The sequence below is a fragment of the Plasmodium chabaudi genome (assembly GCF_900002335.3).
Source record: "Plasmodium chabaudi chabaudi strain AS genome assembly, chromosome: 5".
Lineage (NCBI taxonomy): Eukaryota > Apicomplexa > Aconoidasida > Haemosporida > Plasmodiidae > Plasmodium > Plasmodium chabaudi.
The window spans coordinates 151,254-176,577 of NC_030105.2; the positions used below are offsets into that span (position 1 = coordinate 151,254).

General features: G+C 24.9%; 7 protein-coding genes across 7 annotated transcripts; 2 read left to right on the forward strand and 5 right to left on the reverse strand.

Annotated features, from left to right (window-relative positions):
* On the forward strand, positions 1 to 552 carry PCHAS_0503700 (60S ribosomal protein L30e, putative; the record flags this gene model as incomplete). The annotated part of the gene is made up of 2 exons (XM_732414.1): positions 1 to 124; positions 350 to 552. The coding sequence occupies 2 exons, from the start codon at positions 1 to 3 to the stop codon at positions 550 to 552; spliced, it is 327 nt and encodes a 108-aa protein (XP_737507.1).
* Positions 553 to 1,128: 576 nt separating this feature from the next.
* Positions 1,129 to 8,000, reverse strand: PCHAS_0503800 (conserved Plasmodium protein, unknown function; the record flags this gene model as incomplete). The annotated part of the gene is made up of 24 exons (XM_016800099.1): positions 1,129 to 1,290; positions 1,382 to 1,517; positions 1,642 to 1,801; positions 1,922 to 2,117; positions 2,243 to 2,380; positions 2,511 to 2,674; positions 2,776 to 3,022; positions 3,207 to 3,287; positions 3,380 to 3,455; positions 3,583 to 3,701; positions 3,835 to 3,899; positions 4,038 to 4,244; positions 4,346 to 4,466; positions 4,618 to 4,855; positions 4,968 to 5,093; positions 5,219 to 5,538; positions 5,648 to 5,852; positions 6,021 to 6,125; positions 6,264 to 6,582; positions 6,717 to 6,798; positions 6,938 to 7,099; positions 7,327 to 7,430; positions 7,574 to 7,700; positions 7,920 to 8,000. 24 exons carry the CDS (start codon positions 7,998 to 8,000, stop codon positions 1,129 to 1,131), a joined length of 3,741 nt encoding a protein of 1,246 aa, XP_016655147.1.
* Positions 8,001 to 9,692: 1,692 nt separating this feature from the next.
* Positions 9,693 to 12,275, forward strand: PCHAS_0503900 (conserved Plasmodium protein, unknown function; the record flags this gene model as incomplete). The annotated part of the gene is made up of 1 exon (XM_733343.2): positions 9,693 to 12,275. One exon carries the CDS (start codon positions 9,693 to 9,695, stop codon positions 12,273 to 12,275), a length of 2,583 nt encoding a protein of 860 aa, XP_738436.2.
* A 565-nt stretch (positions 12,276 to 12,840) lies between these two features.
* Positions 12,841 to 14,496, reverse strand: PCHAS_0504000 (conserved Plasmodium protein, unknown function; the record flags this gene model as incomplete). The annotated part of the gene is made up of 1 exon (XM_738095.2): positions 12,841 to 14,496. The coding sequence occupies one exon, from the start codon at positions 14,494 to 14,496 to the stop codon at positions 12,841 to 12,843; it is 1,656 nt and encodes a 551-aa protein (XP_743188.2).
* A 792-nt stretch (positions 14,497 to 15,288) lies between these two features.
* PCHAS_0504100 (tRNA methyltransferase, putative) lies at positions 15,289 to 17,922 on the reverse strand (the record flags this gene model as incomplete). Its single annotated transcript, XM_740256.2, has 1 exon — positions 15,289 to 17,922. One exon carries the CDS (start codon positions 17,920 to 17,922, stop codon positions 15,289 to 15,291), a length of 2,634 nt encoding a protein of 877 aa, XP_745349.2.
* A 1,885-nt stretch (positions 17,923 to 19,807) lies between these two features.
* On the reverse strand, positions 19,808 to 20,182 carry PCHAS_0504200 (autophagy-related protein 8, putative; the record flags this gene model as incomplete). The annotated part of the gene is made up of 1 exon (XM_740257.1): positions 19,808 to 20,182. One exon carries the CDS (start codon positions 20,180 to 20,182, stop codon positions 19,808 to 19,810), a length of 375 nt encoding a protein of 124 aa, XP_745350.1.
* A 1,992-nt stretch (positions 20,183 to 22,174) lies between these two features.
* On the reverse strand, positions 22,175 to 24,302 carry PCHAS_0504300 (RNA-binding protein 34, putative; the record flags this gene model as incomplete). Its single annotated transcript, XM_016800101.1, has 10 exons — positions 22,175 to 22,269; positions 22,417 to 22,471; positions 22,575 to 22,652; positions 22,826 to 22,866; positions 22,964 to 23,117; positions 23,206 to 23,280; positions 23,383 to 23,460; positions 23,552 to 23,655; positions 23,748 to 23,861; positions 23,945 to 24,302. 10 exons carry the CDS (start codon positions 24,300 to 24,302, stop codon positions 22,175 to 22,177), a joined length of 1,152 nt encoding a protein of 383 aa, XP_016655148.1.
* Between the last annotated feature and the right edge of the window lie 1,022 nt (positions 24,303 to 25,324).

The window sequence follows — 25,324 nt, forward strand, 5'->3', positions numbered from 1 at the left end:
ATGGCAAAAAAATCAAAGAAGAGTGTAGGAGATAATATCAACTCCAAACTTCAACTTGTCATGAAATCAGGAAAATATCAATTTGGAAGAAAATCATGTTTAAAAGCTTTAAGAACAGGAAAAGGTACATTCATTTTTTTTAATCCCTCTAATTTGTTATATATATATATGCATGTATATATGTATGTATTAATACCGTATGCATTTCTCAAAATGAATTTATTTTTTATTAAAAAATATCGCCTTAATTATTATAAGAAACTCAATATGTACATACATTTTATTTCCCTTTAAAATTGTTATATAATGACAATATATATATACATCCATTTTTTACGACAATTTGTAGGCAAACTAGTAATTGTTAGCAGCAACTGCCCACCTATCCAAAGAAGTGTGATCGAATATTATGCGATGCTTTCAAAATGTGGTGTTCATGATTACCATGGTGACAATAATGATTTAGGAACTGCCTGTGGTAAATTATTTCGTATCAGTTGCTTAGTCATAACTGATGTTGGAGATTCAGATATAATTAAAACAAATGAATAAACATATAAAAGCATTCTAGAACTACAAATATTGACAATAGAAATAATAACCAGACCAAATGATATAATTAATGAATATATATATATCTATGCAAATCTGAAATATATTTTTGAAATATTTTTTCTTCGTTTTTTTTTTTTTAATATGCATGCGTACATATATATGCCTTCATTTTAATTGTAAACACATATATTTCAATAATAACAATTGTAACGAAAATATGAGATAATATAAAATTTTGAAAAATATACTGCCACTCTATAGGCAATATCAAATAGGGCAACCCCACCTTTGCTTTGTTAAACTCGAAATATGCAAAGTGCTTAGGAAGGGCATTCATTAAAATTGACAAAAATTTCGTAAATTTAAATAACGTTCATATGTGCATAGTTTAGTAGCCATACTAACTTGCCATATAAATAGTCAGTTTTATTTATGTTTGTACAATGTATACAATAAAAAAACAAATTAAAAAATTAACTCATACATGCATAATAAAAAATTCTTAGTTATATATATTAACTAATAAATAGCTAGCTTGCATTTTTTGCAATTTTTTTTTCCCTATCAACACTCTTACTTTGGACTCCACATTCCTAAACGCGTTCCAAATAAAACCTTCAAATATTTTTGTCTATTTATTTTTATTTTTTCTTCTATTCGCTTTAACGTTTCATTAATTACTAGTAAGATCACACTAAACACTGCCAGCAGTAGAATTAGGGTTGTGTCCGGGTACTACAAAAAGGGAAACATCAAAAAGGAACGTATTAAACAATTTGAAAAATAAAGCAGCCCAAATGAAATACTATGTCATTTCTATGCCTACCTGCTTTATATAATAAATTGGTAACATATATATGCGAAAAGCCACATATAGGAGACTTAAAATAAGATAGACAACCAAACATGAATAGTAGGATTTTGAGTTTTGAATGCAACTTAATTTAAACAATCCCTCATACCTAAGAAAAAGTAAAAATAAGCAAAATGTGTCAACACCTCTGCTCGATATTTTTTGTCATATCATATCATATCTTATTTCATGCCAATCGATTTGTAATGCATCCCACATTTTTTATGACGTACTTGTCGCTATAGGACAAAGAGGATACAAAAAAAAATAGCGAAAATGAAAAAAAAAAGAATATTTGATATTGCTTAATCATTGAAACCCCAATATTATATGCGCCCGCATTTTGGTTTTCGGATAATTTGTGCATAAATATGTTACATTTATACAACGATGCTGCAAAAAAAAACAACGAGAAAAATATGTCCATGCATATATCAAAAGAGGGCCAATTGGCTAGCCATATAAATATCACAAATATATAAACTTTTTCAAAATTTGCGAGCCTTTCCCTACTTATGTTAATATTTTTTGAGCAATAATGTATAACATCCCCAATAAAATTCTGACCCAAACTTTCCAACTTATCAGGATCTAATACACCCTTTACAACATACTTATCCACAAACGTATCATTTAATATGTGTATATAATATACGGATACTGTTATTGAAAATGTTAGAAAGGAAATCCATCGAATTAGGAAAAAAAACTATCCAGCAAAAAAAAAAAAGAAAATATAAGTCTCCACAACTATTTTATACACACACGTTTACACAAATGAAAAAATAAAATAACATTTTATATAAATAATAATTGGCACATAATTAAACTTACCAGCTTCTTCACCAAAAAGTCGATACTTATTACTTTATCAGGAATATCGTTCATAATTGTTGAATTATTATTATTATTTAAAAGTGATATCGAAAGTATCGGAATTATAAACAAGATGAGTAATAGGTAATCCCATACCTGCAATTCCCAAATAAATAAATGAAAAAATATGATCAGCTACTTATATTTACATATATATATATATAAATATTTTATTGATAAAAATGCCTTTATGCAATTTTTCATTTTCTTTTTCGCTTTTTTTTACCGATATAAGTGGCGGAAGGAAAAATATATTAATAACAAATAATAAAAAAGACAGGTAGCAATAATAAAAATAAAAATAAAACATCGATATCGACAAATTTTTTTTGTAAATCCTCGAGCTTTTCAGCAATTTGTAAACTAATTCCATTATATTCTCGGACAAATCTACAAAATGGTAAAAGAAAATAAAAAAAAATGACATACTAAATTTGAATGTCTCAAATGGTTGGTAAAAACATATTTTAATTTTTCCTTTTGCATATTACCCAATATATTTTTTTCAATTGTTAAGTTGCAGGGGAAACTATTTACAAAGGATGAATAAGATATTAGTGGGTTTTTATTTATAGCAGATCTTCCAAAAGGATTACTTCTTTCTTTTTTTCCATAACAATCGCTACATATGTTATTATAAGGTAACAACACAGATATAGAATAATTACATAATTTGTATAGTTCAAAATTGCAACAATTCAAGCTATTCCCAACACATGTTATTATTTCATTATTTTCCTGTTAAAATTGCAATTAAAAATGTACAAAAGATTAATAAACATGTACAGTACATGTAAAAAGGGCAATGAACTAGCTATTTATACCCATAATACCTTGCCTGCAATGTAAAAATGCACATTTAAGAAATAAAATTGCACACACATAAATATACAAAAGTGCTACAATAAACTTATATATATACCAGTAATATTTTGATCATTTCAGCGGTGTTAAATTGGTTGCATCCTGAATAGGAAGAAACTCGAAGGGGAATATCATCAACCTGAAAATCAAAAAGTTGAAATAATATATATGTACTATGCTAGCTTAATGACAAATCCATGTACGGCTATGCAATTTTTTTTCTTTTTTTACTTCTTGTATATGTGTTTTAATATTATTTATTCCACTTGGAATAACCACTTTCCCATCCCTATTTCTAAAACTCGATCTAAAATGTTGAAAAGTTTAGAAGCCATAATGAGCAGTTTAATTCGTTAAATGGTTGTCTATTACTAATATTTGCAAATGAAAAAATAAACCTTGATAATTTTTTAATATTTATTTTTATTACTAACTTGTCAGTAAGACTTAACGAAATGGAGGTATTCCAGTTTGTTTCCATTCCCAATGTGTTGGAAGTATTTCTTGTATTTATTTGATCTTTGGTACTGAAATATACAAATCGTATTCCAGCCTAAACAAAACACCATGAAAATTTTTATTCCTTTTTATATTGCTATAACTTTTGCACACACAATTAAACAGACTTATTTACATAGCTAGTATTCACATGCATAGTTTATGTTTCCATTATTTTATAAAATTACATCATAAAAGTCATTTATTCGAGCTTGAATATCATTGTTCGTTAAAATTTTCACTGCCGAATTTCCTGAAAATGAAAAAAAAAAGAAATACATAGGTTTGACACATTTTTTATATGCACATTTCTTTGATAATTATATTGATTGAAAAAAGTTACATGCACGTACATAAATTTTCAACATAATAAACAAAAAAATTTTATTACCAATAAAAATACTCGTGGAAATCAAATGAGAAAGAAACCTTTCATTTTCTTTGCAAGGGAAATTTGGTTCATTATAAAAATTTTTGATGTTGTAAACTTTTCGCTTGTTTATCGTTAATATATATATATTTTTTGTAAAATTGGTTTTTAAATAATTTATTTCATCAGTACTTAGAGGTCTATATGCAAAGCAAATACTCTCGAGTCCTGCAAACAAAATTATCAAATATGGCATACACAAACTTGAATTTTATTACATCCTTATTTTGTTATCACGCAATACGAAATGACAAATTTGCAACACCAACCTGACGAAATCCATTGCATATTTAAAATTTTTAACACTTTTTTTTTCCGCCTTTTCAACTTCTTTATAACTTTCCCGTCGTAATAAAACATACATTTGCTAACAAGGGCATCCAGTTGACCCTACGAAAAAAATCACATCAAATTCATAAACAAAAATGAAAATACACCCACAAATGTAAAAAAAAAGAATTCAATAATAGACTATGTATACATATTCTACTTATAAATTAGTCTACTAAACCTGTGTAAAGGTAGAGTAAAATATTATTACCTTAAAAAACATATGATATTTATTTTTCTTCTTTTCATATAAAATAAAAATAAAAACAAAATTATCTCTCGTTATTAAATTGTCATATATATTTATTCCGAGCTCATTTCCTTTTTCATTTTTGTCAACATGATAAGGTATTTCCCCATCTACTTTTGCCTTCTTATTTCTTTTTAATTCTAAATTTTTTTTTTTGTATAATTCATAGTCACTTTTGTTTTCAATACAAAAGAATAACCTACACAAATAAATAATATTTCATGGGGTTTGTAAAGTCAAAGGACGTACAAATTAAAACTGCTCCCTAAACATGGGCTATATACATATAATTTTTTTTTAATCTCCCTTACATTCGAAAAGAAAATTTGTTGTATGGATATGATATATTTCCAATGTCACACATGCAAGTATATAAATGGTTATAGTCCTGGTCGTTCATATAATTTAATATATTATTTTGAAAGTCGTCCAAATTCCTGTTAAAAGCAAAACAAAGTGATAATTAAACTGCAAACACAAAAATGGGGAGAGAGAAAAGACAAAAATACTTCGAACCATTTTATACACATATACGGTTAGAAACAAATTCGAATGAACTTACTTAATATACTTAAGCAATTGGGTAAAATACGATATTAAAAATAACGAATGTAAAATTTTGATATTCTGTATTCGTTGGTAGGCATACATACTTTTATTATCCATAAATATATCAATGATTGTAAGCATATTATTATAATAGTTATGAAATTGTTTCATGCCATTATTCTCATTTACATTTTTCTTAGTATTTAACTGATTATATATACATATTTCTTTAACACTATGATTTGCATTTACTAATATCCCATTACTGTCAAGAAAACATAATACTGAGCAGTCACTTAAAATGTTTAGATAACACTTATTTATTTTTATTCCCTACAAAAAAAAAATATGTTTATATATTTTCTATACCTATCACACACATTATAATCGTATCTCCATTGCTATAAACATTTAAAATATTTCCAGAAAGAAAAGGACATACCTTGAAGATTAAAAGAAAAATACTTTTGAGAGTATAAAATAATGCAAATTTTTTTTCCATAACAAAGGAACTATTTTCTGTTGCCGATGATAAATCAAATGAGGAAGTAAAACTTTTTCTTTCATAGCTTGTCATATCTTTAAAATAGGTTTCATATGACATGCTCAATGACGAACAGTATCCATAAATCAATTCTGAAAATATTCTATAAAAGTTGTGAACGAAATAAAAATGCAAATATTTTTTTACATAAATACGACTAAAGGGGCCCAAAAGAATAACAATCAAGCATATGCAATTATCTATTTATAATTTTTCTGCGGATGCTCTTGTTTGGTAGCAAGCTACAAACCGAAAAATATTTTCTCTTTACCTGTGGATAAATGGGAGTATAGAAATGGACATTAAAACGGTGTAGGCCAACCAATAAATTAAAAGATATTGGGGAATATCATGAATTTTTCGAAGGTTAGAAACGCTATTCAAGGATAAAAAAAAAATATAATGATCAGCATGATGCGAATTATTAAGATTTAAATGTGTTTATGTATCTCAAAAAGGCATAAAAGATGCTTTGTTAATTTTTTTATTTTTTTTTTATGTTTTGGCTAGTTACTATATAAGCATCAAGGCCGTGGATAGCGAAAAAATAACCATCCATATGTAAATAAATATTGCATGGACTCTTTCCTCTAATACAACATTCCTCAGATTTTCTTTACTTTTTGAGCTCTTGCTTTTATCGAATTTTTCGTTAATATATTTTCTAATTATGTAAATTGATGCGTTGTCATAAGATACGAAGGCATAAAGGTGGAAAGATGGAAGATACTCTCTTTTCTCATCTTTTGAATACTTTGTCATTATATTAGTACTTATTCGATATTTGTCCATAGCCATAAATACTTCATTACGTTGGTATTCTTTTCCATAAACTGCAAATAAAACATAAAAAAGGGAATAAATAGCTAGCTATAAGTTTACACATGCCATAGTCAGGTGTGTGCAGCTGTAGTTCTTCATAAACATTTGAAAAAAATGTTAAAAAATAATTGAATATAAATCATACCATTTTCATATATGTTATATTCTACGCATCGGCATGGTACTAAATCTCCATCATGCAATAAAAAGACGTCATTTTTTATTAGCTAATAATAAAGGTAAAAAAAAATATGAACGTTCAGGTAAATGGGCTAATAATTTAATATAACCAAATGGTAATACACACTAACATATATTTTATATGGCAATTTGTTGCCACACACATATAAAAATTTTATTTCTTACTAAATTTTTCGGTAAAAGTTCCCACTTATTGTTTCTCAAAATAAATATAAAATTCGATGTTGTTAAATAATTAAAATGAGAGTCGTCTTTTTTGTTTTTTAAAATACTTCGAACTGACAAAATGCTTTTTGCTTTCTCTATTTTTTTCACAAATTCTCTGTTCTGAACATAATAAAAAATAAAATGCATATAGTACGAAAATAATTAAGTTTATGTCTAAACAAGGGCTCCAAACACATGGAAATATACCCCCATACTGCTTTAATGCATATACAATAATACGCCATTTTTTTATAACATAAATATAATGTAGTAAGGCGTATAATAAATTTTCGGAAAAATCGTGTGATTACTTCCATGCTACTATCATTATTAAATTTTTTTATTACCTGGGCTTCATTTATTTCAAAATATAATAACAAAAAAATAAGCAATAGAAACGCTATTAGTATAAATAGGGCAGTTAAGCAATGCGGGCTTATCACATTGTTATCTGGCAAAAAATAATATAATTTAAAAATAAACACAATGATAATGACCTAGTAGTAAATCTACAACAAGCACATATCATTTAGAATGCCACCCAAACTATCGGTATTTAAATGTAAATATTATTATGTATTCATTTTAAAATACCTTGTAAAACTATCCTTCCAGCTATCAGGGGAATGAAAAAAAATGATATACAAAAAACTTCGGTCTTAAATATATAATCGGATAGGAAATTATTTTTGACCCTTTTCAAATATTCATCTGTTAATTTCTATAAAAAAGAAGAACCATGTGTAAATATGAGCATACATGTCTACAGAAATAAATAGTGCGCACATTTGTATCGAGCTCTTTCCACTTTTTGAAAGTGTAAAAACACAAAATATGCTTTGCTAGCCTTTTCATGAAGCTATATAATTAACATGATTAATGGGTGCCAATAAATAAAGCAAACAAATTAATATATATATACATAGTGTGCAATTTATACTTTTAATTCCGCTTTGATGGTCTTGCAAAAATATGCATCATTTATCATTCCCGCAGGTATGTTTATCCCATTATTTTCCATTTTCCATAAAAATATTATTAAAATTTTTCGGGAGCACAAAAACCAAATCTTTCTTAGGGAATGTACAATCTACATTACCTACGTCTGAATTCCCTTTTTGCTTGAAACATTAAATTGGTTTTTTCATAAAGCATATAATATTTTGAAAATATTAGGAAAGTTTTCTCTTTTTTCTCATTCCATAAATTTGAAATCGATTCTCATATGCTAAAATATGCATTGACATTACTTATGTATAACAGAGAAACTACATGCGCATGCTATTAAGAATATAAATTATCAATGTAACGAGCGTATCATTACATTTTAATTTATACAAATGTGTAAACAATCAAATGGCATTTAATTGTGCGTTGTTTTTTCATAGATTCAAATTTATCTATAAAAAATGTAAGCATTTTATAAACCCACTAGTATTATTAGAATTTATTTGATTTTGAATTATATCTTCATTTCAAATATTTGTACCAATATCTTCTAATTTTTATTATACGTTTTTATCACATATATTATCCTTTACTCCAAACCTAAAGGTGTTTATTTTCTGGTTATTTATTTACTTATTTTTTGGCTCGCTTATTTAATTTTTTTCCTTTCTCTTTTTTTTTATAACACATAATATTATATATTGTAACATTTATCAAACTAAACATAGGTTCCTTGTGCACATTATGAATATACTTTAATTTTTATATTCTTCCCCCTTTTTTTCCATTTATATAATTGTTAAAATAAGTATAATAATAGGAATATATTTTTATGACACCGAAATTCAGTAGCCCAATGTATATTCTCATAGGCCATCATTTTCTTTTACATTAATTCTTCATTTCTTTTTTTCACACTTTTTTTTTGATTATTTCTTTTTTCTTTTTTTCATTTTCATGTTTTCGTTTTTTATTCTATATTTATTTCTCTTTTTTGTTTGATTACTTACATTTTAAAATCATCCTTTCTTTAAATATTCTTTTTTATTTCTTTAATCCCGTCGTTGTCTTTATCATTTAAATATATTTTTTTTAATGACAAAAAAACGTAATTTCTCCAACATTCTATTATTTTTATATATAAAATATTTGTTAATATTTTTTAAAAAATAATTAATATACATTTTTTGATACTTTTAAATAATTTGCACATTTTTTACCTGATTTGTACATATTTTTTTTAATCTTTTTTCCCTTTTCCTTCGTATTTTTAATTCTATTTTATTCATTCCTTAACACCCCTAAATGTGTGAATAAACAATAGGAATGCATACTTTATGTGTGTGTGCTTTTTTTACTTGTACATATTTATTTGAAAATAGGTAGCTATTAAAACATTGTCAACTTAAAAATAACCTTAATTGTACAGGAAATAAATGGGTTTGTTTTTTTTTTTCTCAACAATTTCTGTTTTTAGCTAGATTTGTAAGCTATTTGTTATGCTATAACTATAAGCATATTACTCATATGTTAAATATTTTCAATATGTCTTTACACACATTTAATTAAATTATTCTATCTCTTCAAAAGTATTATTTTGTTTTGTTTTATTTTCGTCTATATGTCAATTTATAGGAAAGGCACATATTTGCGTCTTATTCCTAACATGCAATGTTTTTCATTATTTTTTGGTGTTTTTAATATAATTTTTTTTTCGGTATTTTTCTTATTCCTTTTTTTCTGTCTGTTAACACCATTTTAAAGAATGGATGAAAAACACCAGTGTGAAAATAGAAAAATGCAAATTCACAACTTTTATGATAAAAAAATAAATAATAATAATGAAAATGATTTCAATTTATCTTCTATAAAACATCCAGATTTTGAAAACGAATTTGAAATGTTTTATAAAAGCACGTCGAAAGAAACATGGATACGACCTAAAGCCGAAGAAAGCGAAAATATACAGTATTTAAAAAAAAAAAAAAAAATAGAGTACCACCATACAAATAATTTACAAAACTTAAAGCAATTGAAAAGACGCTATCAAACTAGATTAGAAAAAGTTGAGGGAACCACTAGCAACTTTAGTGCAAATACAAAAAATATTCAAAATGAAAATAATTTCGGACGAAACAAATCTATAGAACAAATTTTAATGGACATTCAAGATGGCCCCAATTTGAGAAACCCCAATGATCACCAAATATTTATTAGTGATCAAGAATGCTCTCTTTTTAACGCTTCAAACAAAATATATTTAGACCCTGTAGTAAACCCAAGTATTTTCAACACAGTATACGAACAGAATGCACAATATCGAGAGTCAGAACAAGATAACATAATTCATATTTGGTATGAAGGAACTCAATTAACTTATACTTGGGATAGTACAATGGAAAGAGAATATATAAAAAAAGGTATATACGATTTTTGTATGAATATTATTAATGATGATTTCTATTTAGTTCGAATAAAAAGGCTGGCAAAAGAAAATGTAACCAACGTAGAGAAATGTGAAACACAATATGGCGTTCACTACAAACTATTAGAGGAGTATTATTACAACGATTTTGGAAATATACAAAATTGTGAAGAATATCTAATAAAAAAAATAGACCTCAATAAATCATCCCAAATCAATGAAAGGGAAAAAATAGAAAAAGTCGAAAACCTGTCCATAAACAATGAAAAAAGAAATGAAAACAATTTTGAAGAACTTATTAATCCTCTTAATTTCCCTGAAGTTTTAAGAGCTATAGAATATGCAAAAGAAGGAAGTAACTTATTAAAACATACAATTTTTAATATCCCACATTTAAGATATTTTATTTTAAGTAAAAATTTAAAATATATAAGATGGTTTTCATCAAGAAAATATGAAGAAGACTGTAAAATATATTTTAAAGATATTAACAGTTTAGAAATAAATAATATGAATGATCCTGTTTTTTCAAATTATCAAATTGATTTATTAAAAAATTTTACTTTTTGTATAATATATAATAATCAAAAAAAAAAAATAACATTAACATGTAAATGCCTTTACGAGTTTAATACTTGGGTTACCGTTATTCGTTCTCTTATGTTTAAATCGAAAAATTTAAAAACAACAAAAAGGATATTACTCTCTCACATTTATCAAGATAAGTATGTAAATCGAATTGCTAAGGATGCTAGCCATGATCTCCACACCAGTGTCCATAGCAAAAGAGGATGGGAAGATGAATGGGAAAACAACGAGGAGAGTAGGCTAAAGACATTCCACCTGTTCAATCTGATAAAGTTTCCAAATTATAACATCTACCAAGCTAAAATAAAATTTTTATTACTAAAGGAAAAGTTTTATAAATATAAAATTAGGATCGAAGAAGAAATAAACGAATACAACTCAAGCAAGGACAATGAGATTGATAAAGTTAATCTATCACCATTTCAGGATGAAAAAGATGTACAGGCTAATGTAAATGGTAGAATAAATATGGAAACATTATATGATGGTAATATTTTTGAAATAAGTGAAAATGGATCTGATTTCGTTGAAGAAAAATATGATTCCTCTGGTCCTGACCTAATCATAGATGCATATTCATATCTGGATGAAGATTCAAACGAATTCAAACTTCGATTGATGATAAAATTTTATAATCAAATAGATGAAAAAATAAAAATTATTCAAAAAAATATTTTAGATGTTGGAAGATTAATAAAACGAAACGAATCATTATACATACATCAAAATCAACAAAATGGATTCAACATTGAAGATATATTTAAACAAGCAATTGAATTATACAAGACTGTAGAAAATAAATTATTTAAAAATAAAACATCCAATCCTAATACAACAAAATATATCAATTATGGCATAAAAGAAAATGATAACAATACTTTTAAAATTGAAAATATCATACCTGACTATCAATATTATAAAAACATTTTTAATAACTCTTTTTTTAATATGAACACAGATAGAACTAAAATAAAAACTGAACTATGTAATATAGATACATTTGAGAAATACTACGAACATGATAACTTTACATTTATAGATAACTATTCTTATTTGAATGAAAGATGTAAAATTAGAGAGGATAGGAAAATATCAAATTGTCTTGAAGATCCGATTGAAGAAATAAATAATATGATACAAAAAATAATGTTCGATTTATGGATGAGTGAAATAAAATTAGCAAATATAGAAGATATATATAATATATATGTTTATAATTTAAAAACAAAAAATCGAAGTCAACCTTCATATGTCCCTAATATTGATACCCAACATATTTGGAAATACATTTCTAACCTGTTCTCAGAAACGGTTTTGAAGCCCAGCCGTGCATGACAACCTATGCACATCCACATGTTATGATTATATTATTTTTTTATTTTTCTTGAACACGTTTTATATACTAAAAGGTTACCCTAAAAAGTGTACTTACATAATTACACATTTTTGGGGAACCTATTCGATTGGATAAGTGATAAAATAAAAAAATTATATCATATTTTAATATTATAAATTGTTCTTGTAAATATTATGCAAGTAGTGAAACATATTCACATTTTGGTGTGTCCCATCTATACACACACAACTGCAATACAATGAAAAACATACAAAAATTGACGTAAAAAATAAAAACTTAAAACATCAAACTATCACATTTAGGTGATGTTTATTGTAAGTGCATACCCATTCGGTGGATGAAACTTTCCAAATGAATTGAGTATGCACATGTACATAAACAAAAAACGAAACGTAAACGAAACGTAAAACGAAACGTAAAATAAAACGTAAAATAAAACGTAAAATAAAACGTAAAAACGAAACGTAAAAAATAGAATGCGCGCATTTTAGTAAGTACAAAAATGGCTATACGGAATTGTCTGAACCTTTTGATAAGCTATTTCTAACTGGGTATGTACAATTTATATGTTTTATCAAATTCTAAAATGCAAGAATTAATTTCTTTATGTAAATAATTTATTATGTTTCCTTTATGATTAAATATAAAAAAGAAAAGCGAATTTAATTTTTCTAGTTTATTTAAAATGTGCTCTCTCTTATTTACCATCCTTTTAAGTTTATTATGTTCTTTGGATTTATTTTGAATATTATTTTTATTTTCTGCATTTTCGGTCCCAATTTGATCAGCATTATCACTATCTTTATAACTTGACATCGTTGTAGACTTTGAATTAATACTTGAAAATATTTTAAAATCATTGCATTTGTCTGCCTTTTCAGCATTGTTAATCATTTGTGGGGTTACCTCTTTATTGTCTTTGTTTAAAATGGAAAGTCCATCCATATGTTCCAAATTTATTGGGTTTTTATCTTCATCTAGTTGCTCTATCTTATTTGTTTCCATCATTAAATCGTTTAGATTATTTGCATTTTTTAAATTATTTGGATTCAGCGTTTTATTTTCTATATTAATACTATTGTCTATAGACGAATCAATCGATGGATTAGTAATATCTGAACTATACATCGTTGAAGAAAATATATTAATTTGTTGATCATCATTTTTTATTTTTTTATTTGCATGCCTAATATCAATATCTTTCATTTTATCTTCATCAAACATTTCCAATATTTTTGAGTTCCCTTTTTTATATAATTCTTCATATATATAATTTTCTACATGTTTATAATTCTTATATAATACATTAATTTTATTAACAGTTAAGGTTAAACTTGAATCACATTTTACTATTATATTGTAGTAAGATTTCATAAGTATATTTAAATCTTGTACAATCTCAATCATCTTTATTTTATTTATATCATTACTTTTATCGATTGTTATAATTTTTTCAATTGTTTCAGAAATACCATATATAATAAGAGGAAGTGAAGAATTGTTAGAACAAACAAGATTATCATTTTTATTTATATTCATACGATTTTCTTTCATATTATTTATTTTTACACTATTTTCTAATCCATCAATATTTATTTTGATGTTATTTTTTTTGTTAGGAGTTCCATTATCTGTTCCAATATATTTTTCACTGTTTTTCAAAATGTTTTCAACATTCCTTATTACTTTTTCTGTCCTTGTACAATTTTCATTTTCATTTTCATTATCTTCAACATTTGCGCATTTTCGTATTTTCTTTTCCGGTTCTAATATATCATATTTATTTGTATCGTTTATATTTTCACCAAATTCAAAATTATTGTTTTTTTCATTTTCTTCATGTTTTTTACGTTTATCTATGGTACTCCTTTTGTCTGTCTTCTTTATAGTCTCATCTTTAAGATTCGTTTTTTCTTCGTTTTCAATTTGTTCTTGACAATTTTCACTAGCACTTTCCGTTTCAATATGTTTTTTGTCTGCTTCTGTATTTTGGCTAGTCAAATCTGCATGGCTATATTCTTCATCCTCGATATTTCCATAACTTTCTAAATTTTTAAGTTCACTTGTTGAATTTGTTTCGACTTCATCATCTATTTCTTTTGAATTTATTTTTTGCAAACTGCTTGCCTCAACGTGGCTAAGCAGGTTACTATCCATTGGATTTTTCCCCCTGTACTTTTTCCCTCGTGTTTTGTTCATATTCTTTCACACGTTTTTTATTTCAACTATGATAACTTATGTCATGCTACGTACATTCGAGCTGTGTATATTATATATATAAATATATTTTTTTTTTTTTTTTTTTTTTGTATATCCACACACCTAGTATATGGTTATCTTCAGCCTTTGCATCCCTTCCTTATAGTTATGCTTTTATAAAAATGTTCACCAAATTAGTTTAACTTATTTTATAGCTAAGAAATGTTAAACAATACTTTTTAAGAATATTAAACGATTCGTTTTTCATAATACACATTAAATAGTATACAGTACATACGGCATAACTTGATATATCAAATACACGTAGTACTATAATATGATAATAAGCCAATCTAGTTCCCAAAAAAATTTAGATTATTTTTTTTTTTAATTTTTATTTAATCATGTTTTATAGTTTATCAAAAAAGTATATGAAAAAAAAATCGAAAAAAAAAACATAAACATTCAAAAAGTAAATAATTATATAATATACAAACATAAGTGAATATAATTATGTGAGCTTATATAAAAAGTACAATACTGCTTGCCCATATTTGCACAGGCTTACTACATATTTTAAATATAATTATAATAGTTAAACAAAAAAAATTTTAAATAAAACCTTATTATATATATACGAAAATTTAAATACCAAACTTATTTATCATTAAATGTGCGCATATAAAGGAAGAGAAAAAAATGAAAAGTCCTAGGATGATTCATTATATTAAAATTTGTTTACTATCATAGGGTATGCAATATATTTTTCGATAAATTTCCAAAGAGTGTGACCTATTTACTTTGTGAATTTCCAAAGAGGGTGAGGTTATTTGCTTTGTGGATTTCCATTATTCTTTTGTATATCCCAATGTTGAGGTACTGATTTTTTATCTTTGCAGTCCCAACGCAATGGTAGTATATAGGAAGATGTAAATACTTATCTAGGTTATAAATATATTGGGTTTGTTTTCTTTTTTTTATAATAAAAGGTAAATAAAAAGTAATGATCTGACCTGGTGATAAACCGATGTCTGGATTTTCTAATTCCAAATATCCTTCCTTATTATTTTTATCAAATATCAATTTAGCTTTTTTTATTTTTTCATTGTTTCGTATTTTCACAAATATTATTACACTATTTTTGGTTTTACCATCTTTATTTATTTTTTTTAAATAAGTTGGAATATCATCATTGTTACTTTCTTCAATCCATTTAATATTTTTTAATTTACACTTTCGTTTTATAATATCAAATTGTTTATCATAATAATTTTTTGTAACATAAATAAAATTTTCCATAATTTGTGTCTTACCATTTGTTTGGATCTCTTTTGGTAATATTTTCTTATAAACTACCGTCCATTGGCATGAAGAAAATATATTTTTTTTATTTTTTTTATTTTGAAATCGATTTATATATAGATCATGTATATATGTTGTTATATGCTTGTTTTGCCCTATAGTATACAAATGGATATCTGAATTTTTTTCCATAACTATCCCATCATCTATATTTATAATATAATTTACATAATTTAAATTAAAATCTTTTATATCATTTTTTTTAAACCTATGTAAGTCTACCCCCGAAACTTGTGCATCCAAACCAGCCGTCTTTTCACTACGCACAGTTTCACTGTTTGAAGAAGGCGGCAAGTTGCTACACTCGTCAGTTTTAAAGTAAAGTCTCAACAATGAATGCATATCTACATTCCCATACAAGCATAAGCCTTTCGTTTCGTTTGGATTATAATCTGTAATATTATGTTTTTTCATAAACGTTTTAATATCATTTTTATTATACAAACCTAGTGGGAATAAAAATTTTGATAATTGTTTTTCAGAAAAAGACGATAAGAAAAATGTTTGATCCTTTTTCAAGTCACTACTAACAACTAGCTTATATCTCTTTTTATTTTTTTTATTTTTTTTATTTCCCATTTTTCCTTTAACATATGGAAAATTATTATTAAAAATGTTATTACAATTTTGTGCATCATTTGTAGATATCATTGCATAATGCCCAGTAGAAATGTATGAGTAATTGAAATCTGTTCCCTTCGATTTAGATATAGATTTAATTGTCTTTAATAAAAAATTATATTTTATTTTTTGATTACAAACAATATCTGGGTTTGGCACTTCTCCCTTTGAATAACTTTTAAGCATTGGTAAAAACACATTTTCATAATATTCATTATTTATATTAATAATATGTAAATTATTTCGATTTTTGCATATATTTTTTACATATTTTAAATCGTTTTTACTACAATCATAATGTGCAAAATTAAAATAAAAATTGTCGACATAAAACTTTTTTTTTTCTAACAAAATTAGAGCCATCAATGAATCTATTCCTCCACTAAGCATATGTGCTACTTTAGGATAGCAATATATCTTCATATCTTTACTAAAATACAATTTTTTTTCATATTTATTTATGTCAAAATTGGGTGGTATATTTTTTTCGCTTGTTTTCAAATTTGCTGTCTCATGGATTTTTAAAAAAAATTTGCAAATTCGTTTGTAAATATGATTTACAATATGTTCTGTATTGAAATATATTTCAAACATATTTTTAAAATCACTAGCTATTTTTTTAAAATCGAAATTCAAAAAAAATTGTAAATCTAATTTATTTGCTCCCTTTAATAATATGTAAAGAAAATTACTCAATACAATATTATCACTACCTCCATCAATTGTAATATAATAATTTATTTTTTCATTTTTTAACAGACTTTCTTTTTTCATAATTTTTTGTATCCCACTAATATCGTTCATCTTTAGTAAATCGGCAATTTTTGCTTCTTCATTATTAGACAATAACATTTCAGAACTTGTTAGTTTGGGTATTTCATTAGGCATGTCTTGACATGGTTTTACTTCCTTATTTTTTAAACACCGTCGTTCTATATCTACACCCATATAAACATTCGAATTGCACTTATTTATGTATACATATTGAACATTACTTCCAAGCTCATTGATATAACATTTTTGTTTTTTTGTATAATCGAATATATTCTTATTAGTAAACTTTTTTCTATCTATAGGTATATAATAGTCTTTACAATCTTGATTTCTTGCCTGAATAATATAACTAGTTTTATCATCTCTTGTAGCCAAGCTATTCAAATCGTTATATATTTTTTCTATATGGCTTTTATAATATTCATTTTTACATGCATTACTATCATTACAACAATTAGGATCGGTATCAAATCCTTTATTCTCAAGCTTGTTATATTTTAATATACTTTTTCTAACTTTACTTTTGCCATCAAAAACATTTTTCCGTATATAATTTTTTATATAATACTGACTGTTTATTTTTTTTGCATTTTGATCAAATATTATTTTTTTATTTATAACAAATGACACCCACCAAATGGCGTATAATACTGTTAAGGAGAAAAACATGAACTGAAATAATATTTTATATAACTACATTTTTTTTATATTTATTTCATCAAAGTTTTTGATTTACCACATAAATTTATCTGTGTGGATTTATTCCATACTTCGGCTGACGAAGCATTTTCAACAAATATCATTCGTTTTCTTTTGTTTTCTACAGAGATATATTTACATGTCGTTTTTTTTTAATTCATATTTATAATAAAATTTGTTTCATAACTACACAGCTGCAGCTCGCAATCTGCATAAGGGTCGCTACAAAATTTACCTAAAAATGTAGCGTCGAAATAAAGCCACGAAAAACAGCCAAACAGCTAAAATAGCTAAATAGCTAAAACAATGGAATAATAAAATTAAAATAATGTTGTAACATATTTATATTAGCCGATTGAACCATAAATAAAATTTTCCCTTTTATAATTCCATATATTTATTTCTCATTCTTTATACCCCTTTCAGTATGATGAATAATTAATTTATCCCTACATTTTCTGTAAACCTTTAAAATGTTAATAACAATTTTATTTTTATAAAAATAAATCATTTAAAAAAGCAAGTAAAAATAAAATATTAATATTATAGTAGTAATTTCGGGAATTGTACACTACTATGGTTTGGTATATATGGGAAGGGGTAATTTACAAGCACCTGTGTTTTATGAAAGAAAATAAAGACATATTAAATGCATCAAAGCATATTAGCGGTGATATAAATGAAATGCACTATCCTCAAATTGCTAAGCCATTCGCTTAACCTTTTTCGCAAACTTTAGTTTTTCTTTCAGCATTATGAACAAGTCATAAAATAGTGACCCTATTTAAGGCTGCTACTTCAATAGTATGAACAAGTCATAAAATAGTGACCCTGTTTAAGGCCGCTACCCAAATATTATTAACGGGTCATAAAAAATATTAAATGCGAATAAATAAGGTGGCATTAATATTTTGGGAAATCGTCGAAATACCACTTTTTCCTTAACTTCATAAAAAGCATTATTTTCGTTGCTTTAGTTTTATGCTAATAAACATATTTTTATGGTAAAATAACAATTTTAAAAGTTAATTCAAACTTCAAAAAAAAACAAAAAAGATAAAACATATATTCACACACAAACATACATATATATATGCATATGTGTATATATTTACAATGCGGTGAAGACAAAAATTAAACATAAGCGATCATGAAAATATCCACATAAAATAAAATACAATAAAAATTATGCATATTCATAAAAAGAAATAAAAATATGCGATATAATGCATGCATCACATATATAGACATAATATTAAATAAGTTTTAATAAAAATAAAATATAAGCATTATTAAAAAGTATAAGCATATGTATGTGTATATATACGCCAAAATATAAGTTAATTCATCCTCAAATCTTTAATAATAAATAATTATATATGTACTTGAAAGGAGCCACACCTTTTACACATCAAAGTATATCATAAGTATTGTTTGTAACTAAAAGTTTAAAAATAAGTAGAATGCATATACACATATATTTGTGTGCATACATAGGATGGAAAATAATAAAACCTACAAATACCCTATAATTCTATATATTCATTTTTTATCCCTTAATGATATAAAAATATAGTAAGAATAATAATTCCTTTGTTAAATATCCATTCTAATAGAATTCATAGCACTATGAATAAAATAAATGGTTGTTTTATTATCTCGGTATACAAAATTTTGTCTACAATAAAATATAATTTAACTTGATATATTTACAAATCTTTTTTCCCTGGGTGGCTCTCTTTATATAGCATATGTTTGTATTCAATTTTGTACTACCATTTTATGCACAGCATTTTTCAAATGGTATTAATAGCTACCTACAATTTTGTATCTATATAAAAAAGGTTAGCTATTTTTATCCAAAACAACTTTCACAACTGTACTCAAGATATAAATATCCGTCTTCGTCTTTATACATTTCATACAATTCTTGCATTAACAATCCTGTTTTGGGAATAATATTATTGACAAATAAATATATAGTTTTTTCTCTAAACAATTTCATATTACTTCCATACGCACTTTGATTTATATGTTGATGTAAAACAAATTTAAATTCACCTACTAACATATTCATAGGTACAAGAAATTTCTTTTTTTCAATTTCGGGTAAATTTGATCTATGTGCTTTTTCACATACCACTGGAATTCTGTTTGGGTATTTCGCTCGAATTTTATGAGTCTCTGCAACTCTACTTTCAAAGGGGACTTCTTCTTTTAATGATGGCATTTTCAAAAAAAAAATTAAATTATCAAAAAAGAAATGGTAAACAAATTAACAAGAAAAATACAAATAATTAAAAGATTGATTAGTGTTAGCTACACACAGGCATGAGAATAAATGCGTATGTGTGCATATATGCAAGGAAATAATTGGGGAAAAAATTGAAAATATTTCAAAAAAATTTGGTATATAATATAGCCATAAAATTACAAAGAATAAATCATTTTTTTTTTGAAAATCTCCAAACAATATCAAGTTAATTATCAAACATATGGATAATATTTACAAAAAATTTAATATTTTTCTATACACACACATACTATTCTTTAAGAGAAGAAAACATATTAGTTGTAATATACTCTTTGATATGTTATTTGCTTCTTCACCTTGTATGTCTCATTTATTTGTTCATATTTTTTTTTTTTTTTTAAATTATGTACATATATTTATATGTCTTAATAAAATGGCTAGATAGCTATATTTGCTATTATGAAAAAAAAAAAACAAAAAAAAAATTTGTGGGTCTTCTATGACTTTTCTATATCCTATTTAACTGTATTAATAAATGAAGTCAATGATATTTTTTGCGATACTTAAGATTTATGTGTGTAATAACTTCATAAAATTGTATATGCCCACTTTTGCCTATTTAAATTTTTTATTCTTCTATAATTTGATCGATTTTATTCTTGTTCTATTGTGTTTGTAAGACTTATTATACACTGTTCATATATTCAATCTTCTTCTGCAATTACCAATTTGAATCAATACGACACCACACTATTATGACACCCCTTTTTTATATAGAATTATAATTTATATGCTAAATACTATTACACTAAATACTATTTACTAGTTGTAATTTTTTTTTATAATTTTCTTTTTACTGTTATTTATTTAATTTTTACTATACGTACGCATATATGCACATGCATCCATATATCGCTTAAAACATACAAAAAATTATTATAAAACTTTAAATACAAATAAGTTAAGAAAAAAAAACAATGGTTTTCATTATGAATAAAATACTACAGTACAACAAAAAAAAATAATAAAAAATAAAATCTACATATATTTATAATAATCTCCCTATATGCATTTATATATACAAATCTTGGGTCAAGTACTGGGAAAAATAATGTTTATATATTTTTTTTTACAAATACGTGTATTTAAATAATACATATAAAAATGCAGGTATTTCATTCGTAAAACATGCAATATATTAATTTGTGAAATATTCAATTTATAAAATATACACATTATACTTGACATGTGTTAATAAAGTATAAAATATCAACATAATTTTTAAAAAAAAATAAAAAATTCGCATGCTATATATTTGCAACATGTTTTTTACTTATAAATCAGGGTAAATCTGTAAATATTGAAGAAAAAAATTAAAAAAATTAAAAAGAAAATATAATACACTATTAACAAATATAATTATCAATAATGCATATTTCCGACGTGTTTATAATTATTACCCATATATTCATAGGCAGCACAAAAGTTGTTTCTTTTTAATATAAATAAATGTTCCCCTACCATATTTTAATTTTAATGTTATTTATTAAATTAATATTTTTGAAACATTAGGTTTTATATATATGCAAATATTCATTATGAAAATATTGATGGTAGCATTATTATAGTTTCAAAGTTTTTTACAATTGTCTGCATATTTATAGAAATATGCAATATTTAATTCGAATATGTTGTGGAAACAAATTAAAAAAGAAAATTTTAACTTTAAAAAAAATTTTAATTAAATTTATTTTTCCCACTATATTACATAAATAAATGATAAGCAAATGTAAATAAAAAATTTGAAAATAAACAAATTAAACAACAACAAGGTTGAATACTTTATAAAGTGTGTAACTATATAAAATGGAAGCATAATATAAAACTAATTTAAAATAGAAAAAAATAGTTTCATTATGTCCTTATTCGTATTTTATGCAACTTGTTATGTTCATTAATTGGGGCACCCTAATTTTGGCGTTGTTTAAAACGATTTTTGTTTTTTGGTTTAAAATTTTTAAAATTATTTGGCCCTCTCCTTTTAAAGTCAAACTTTGATTTGTCTAAAATAAATAAAAAGAAAAATAAATGAAATATGCATATACTTTATATGTGTGTATATTTTTACATGTCTGCACCCGTTCGTTCATTGACTAAATCGGCATACAAATGTGCAAGACTACTTTAAAAGCTTTTTTTTTTTTACTAACCATTTTTATCGCTTTCTTTTTCCTGTAATACTTTTTCAACAGTAATTACTCTATCCTAAAAAAAAAAAAAAAAAAAAAAATAGCGAAATATGCATAACAAAATGAGATGGACTTTATACAATCAGTTTAGTTACATTTTAAATAAAACAAGGACTTACTTTTACTTCTTTTCCGTTGAACAAATCTATTGCCTTTTTAACGGAATCTCTATTCTCAAATAATATGAAAGCGACACCCTATAAATAGTGAATAAGCAAAATACAAAAATGAGCTTGACTCACCATATCTTGTATAGCTAGCTAGCTAGCTTTTTAGGAAAAATGCACACAAAAAAAAATTTTTTTTTTCACTTTTTTTTTATTTCGCTTTTTTTTTTCATATTTTTTTATTTCATATTTTTTATTCTAACCCTTGACTGGCTATTTTCTAAATCCCTTAATATGCGGACACCTAAATTGTGAGAAAAAAAGATAATAATAAAATGAATAAAATATAGAGCCATTTTCACCACTATATGTGCATACAAAAATTGGCTTTATAGACCCACCTTTTATTTCGTCAACACCCTTAAATAATTCATACAAATCCTTTTCGCTTAAACTCCTATCTAAATTTTTAACGCATACGGATTTTTTTCTACTAAAATTACTTTGGTCACCAAATTTGTTTACTCGTAAAACATATCCATTATATACAGTTCCCTAAAAAAAAATAAATCATAAGAATTTATTACAATATATGACAAACTTTTTATTTTCCTTTTTTATTTTAAATTAAAAAAAAAATTACATTTTTTTTCAAAAGTAAAGAAACATCTTCTTTCCTCTTCATCCGTATTAATGCATTTTTGTTATCCTTCACATCCTAATTCGTGACAAAAATAAAAATTATTATTTAATCAAGCATGTTCATACGTTCTATATGTAAGTAGGCAAATATGTAGGTGAACTTTTCCAATTATTATACCGTGAACTTTTTTAGCATGACACCAAGCTTCTTGTTGTTTGCATATTTTTCTTCCAAAGGTAGTGATCGAAATCGTACCTAAAATAAAAAAAGTATATAGACATCCATATGTATATGTAAATTATACAAAATAAAAATACGAAAGTAATGTGTGTAAAATGTGTTATACCGATTCAACTAATGACTTGTTAATTCCTAGTATTTTTAACAACTTCAAATTGCTTACGTCATTTAAAGGGATATTACCCACAAATACGGTTCGCTCGTTTTTCTCTAAAAAATGTAACATATATAATATTATTTTACCATTTCTATATGAAAAAATGAAAAAGTGAAAAAATGAAAATATAAATAACATTTCTTACCTTCAATAGTGCTATTATTCTTTTTTTCTTTTTTTTTTTCTTTTTTTTTGTCCCTTTTTTGTTGGCTAATTTCTACGGACTGCTTTTCTCCGTTTTTTTTCAACTCTTTAATTCCTATACGTTTGTAAAAATAAAAATAATAATGTGGTGGCTATCATTTTACCATGTTTAATAATTTTTTTTATTTTTTGGCTTACCCTCTTTTTGCACACGCTTTGATTCGTTTTTTTTCAAAAAATCGACGATGGAATTAATTTGTTCTCCCTTTCCATTTCTCTTGTTTTTTCCTACATTTTTACTGCTTTTATTTTTTTCGTTTTTTTTATTTTTTTTATTTTTATTTTTGTTGATACGTTTTAAGTCGTTCGTTTTTTTGGCTTGCTTATATTTGTTCGTGTTCGTGTTCTTGTTTTTGTTCTTGTTTTTGTTTTTTTTATTTACACTGGAATTGTTTAAATTGTTATGTTTTGTAACTTTTTCAGTATTATTTCCATCTTTTTTTTCGTTACAGTTTTCAGCTTTTGGTTGGATCTCACATTTTGTGCTTTCTTCCATATGTATATTTATAAGTTGTTTATGTTTCTATGTTTGATGTTGCGTCTACTCCTCTACTTTCTTCTTATTCACTTTCTTATTTTTTGTATCAACCTCGCTAAATAATAAAGATGGACAAACAGTTGTAACAAATTTTATATTATGAAAAATTTAAATGTACTACTAATTATTCATATACTCATTTTATATATATAAAATATTTTGTAACAAATTGCATATCAATACACCATTTAATAACCCATAAAAAATGAAAATTCATGTATTTTCGTTCGATATTATAAATTATTATTTTTTTTTATAATATTATATATATAAAATATAGAAAATTTTGTTTTATATTATTTTTTTCAACATATTTTATATTCTATATTTTTATTTATGCAGTGTTTTTTTTTTTCCTTTGAAAGTTTCGTATTATAGTTCATATAAAATTGTAAATTATTTTTTTTTTTTTTTACATTTTAACAGAATAACTATTTTTGAAACGGAATAAATTATTCTATTTTTTTTTTATATGCATATAACAATTTTATCACAAAGTTATAAATTTATTAAAAATAAAAAATAAAGAAAGAAAAAATAAATAAACAAGGGAATAATAAAATAATATAGCACATTTTGGAAAAACTGTTGCTATATTTTACATATTTTTATTTTAAAGTTTGTAACGAAAAATAATAAATAAATATAACTCTTCAATTATAAGTATAACAACCAAATATAATAACTTATAAATAATCAAACGTATTGAAAATTTTTATTTATTTATTCTTTTCTGTACATTATAGTAAACATAGCAACCTTTCTTTTGTTCTCATGATTTATAAATGTTGTTCTTGTCTATGCTTATAGATTCATTTGTTTTAAAACCTTATATTTTCTTTTTCCAAACTTTCCATTGCCTTTCCCCAACTTTGCCTCCAACTCAAGCTTAACTGTTCTACATAAAAAACGGGAACAGACATGAAAACAGTATATAAAATATGCATGTGTTGAAAAGCTGGCGAGCTAACGAATGTATA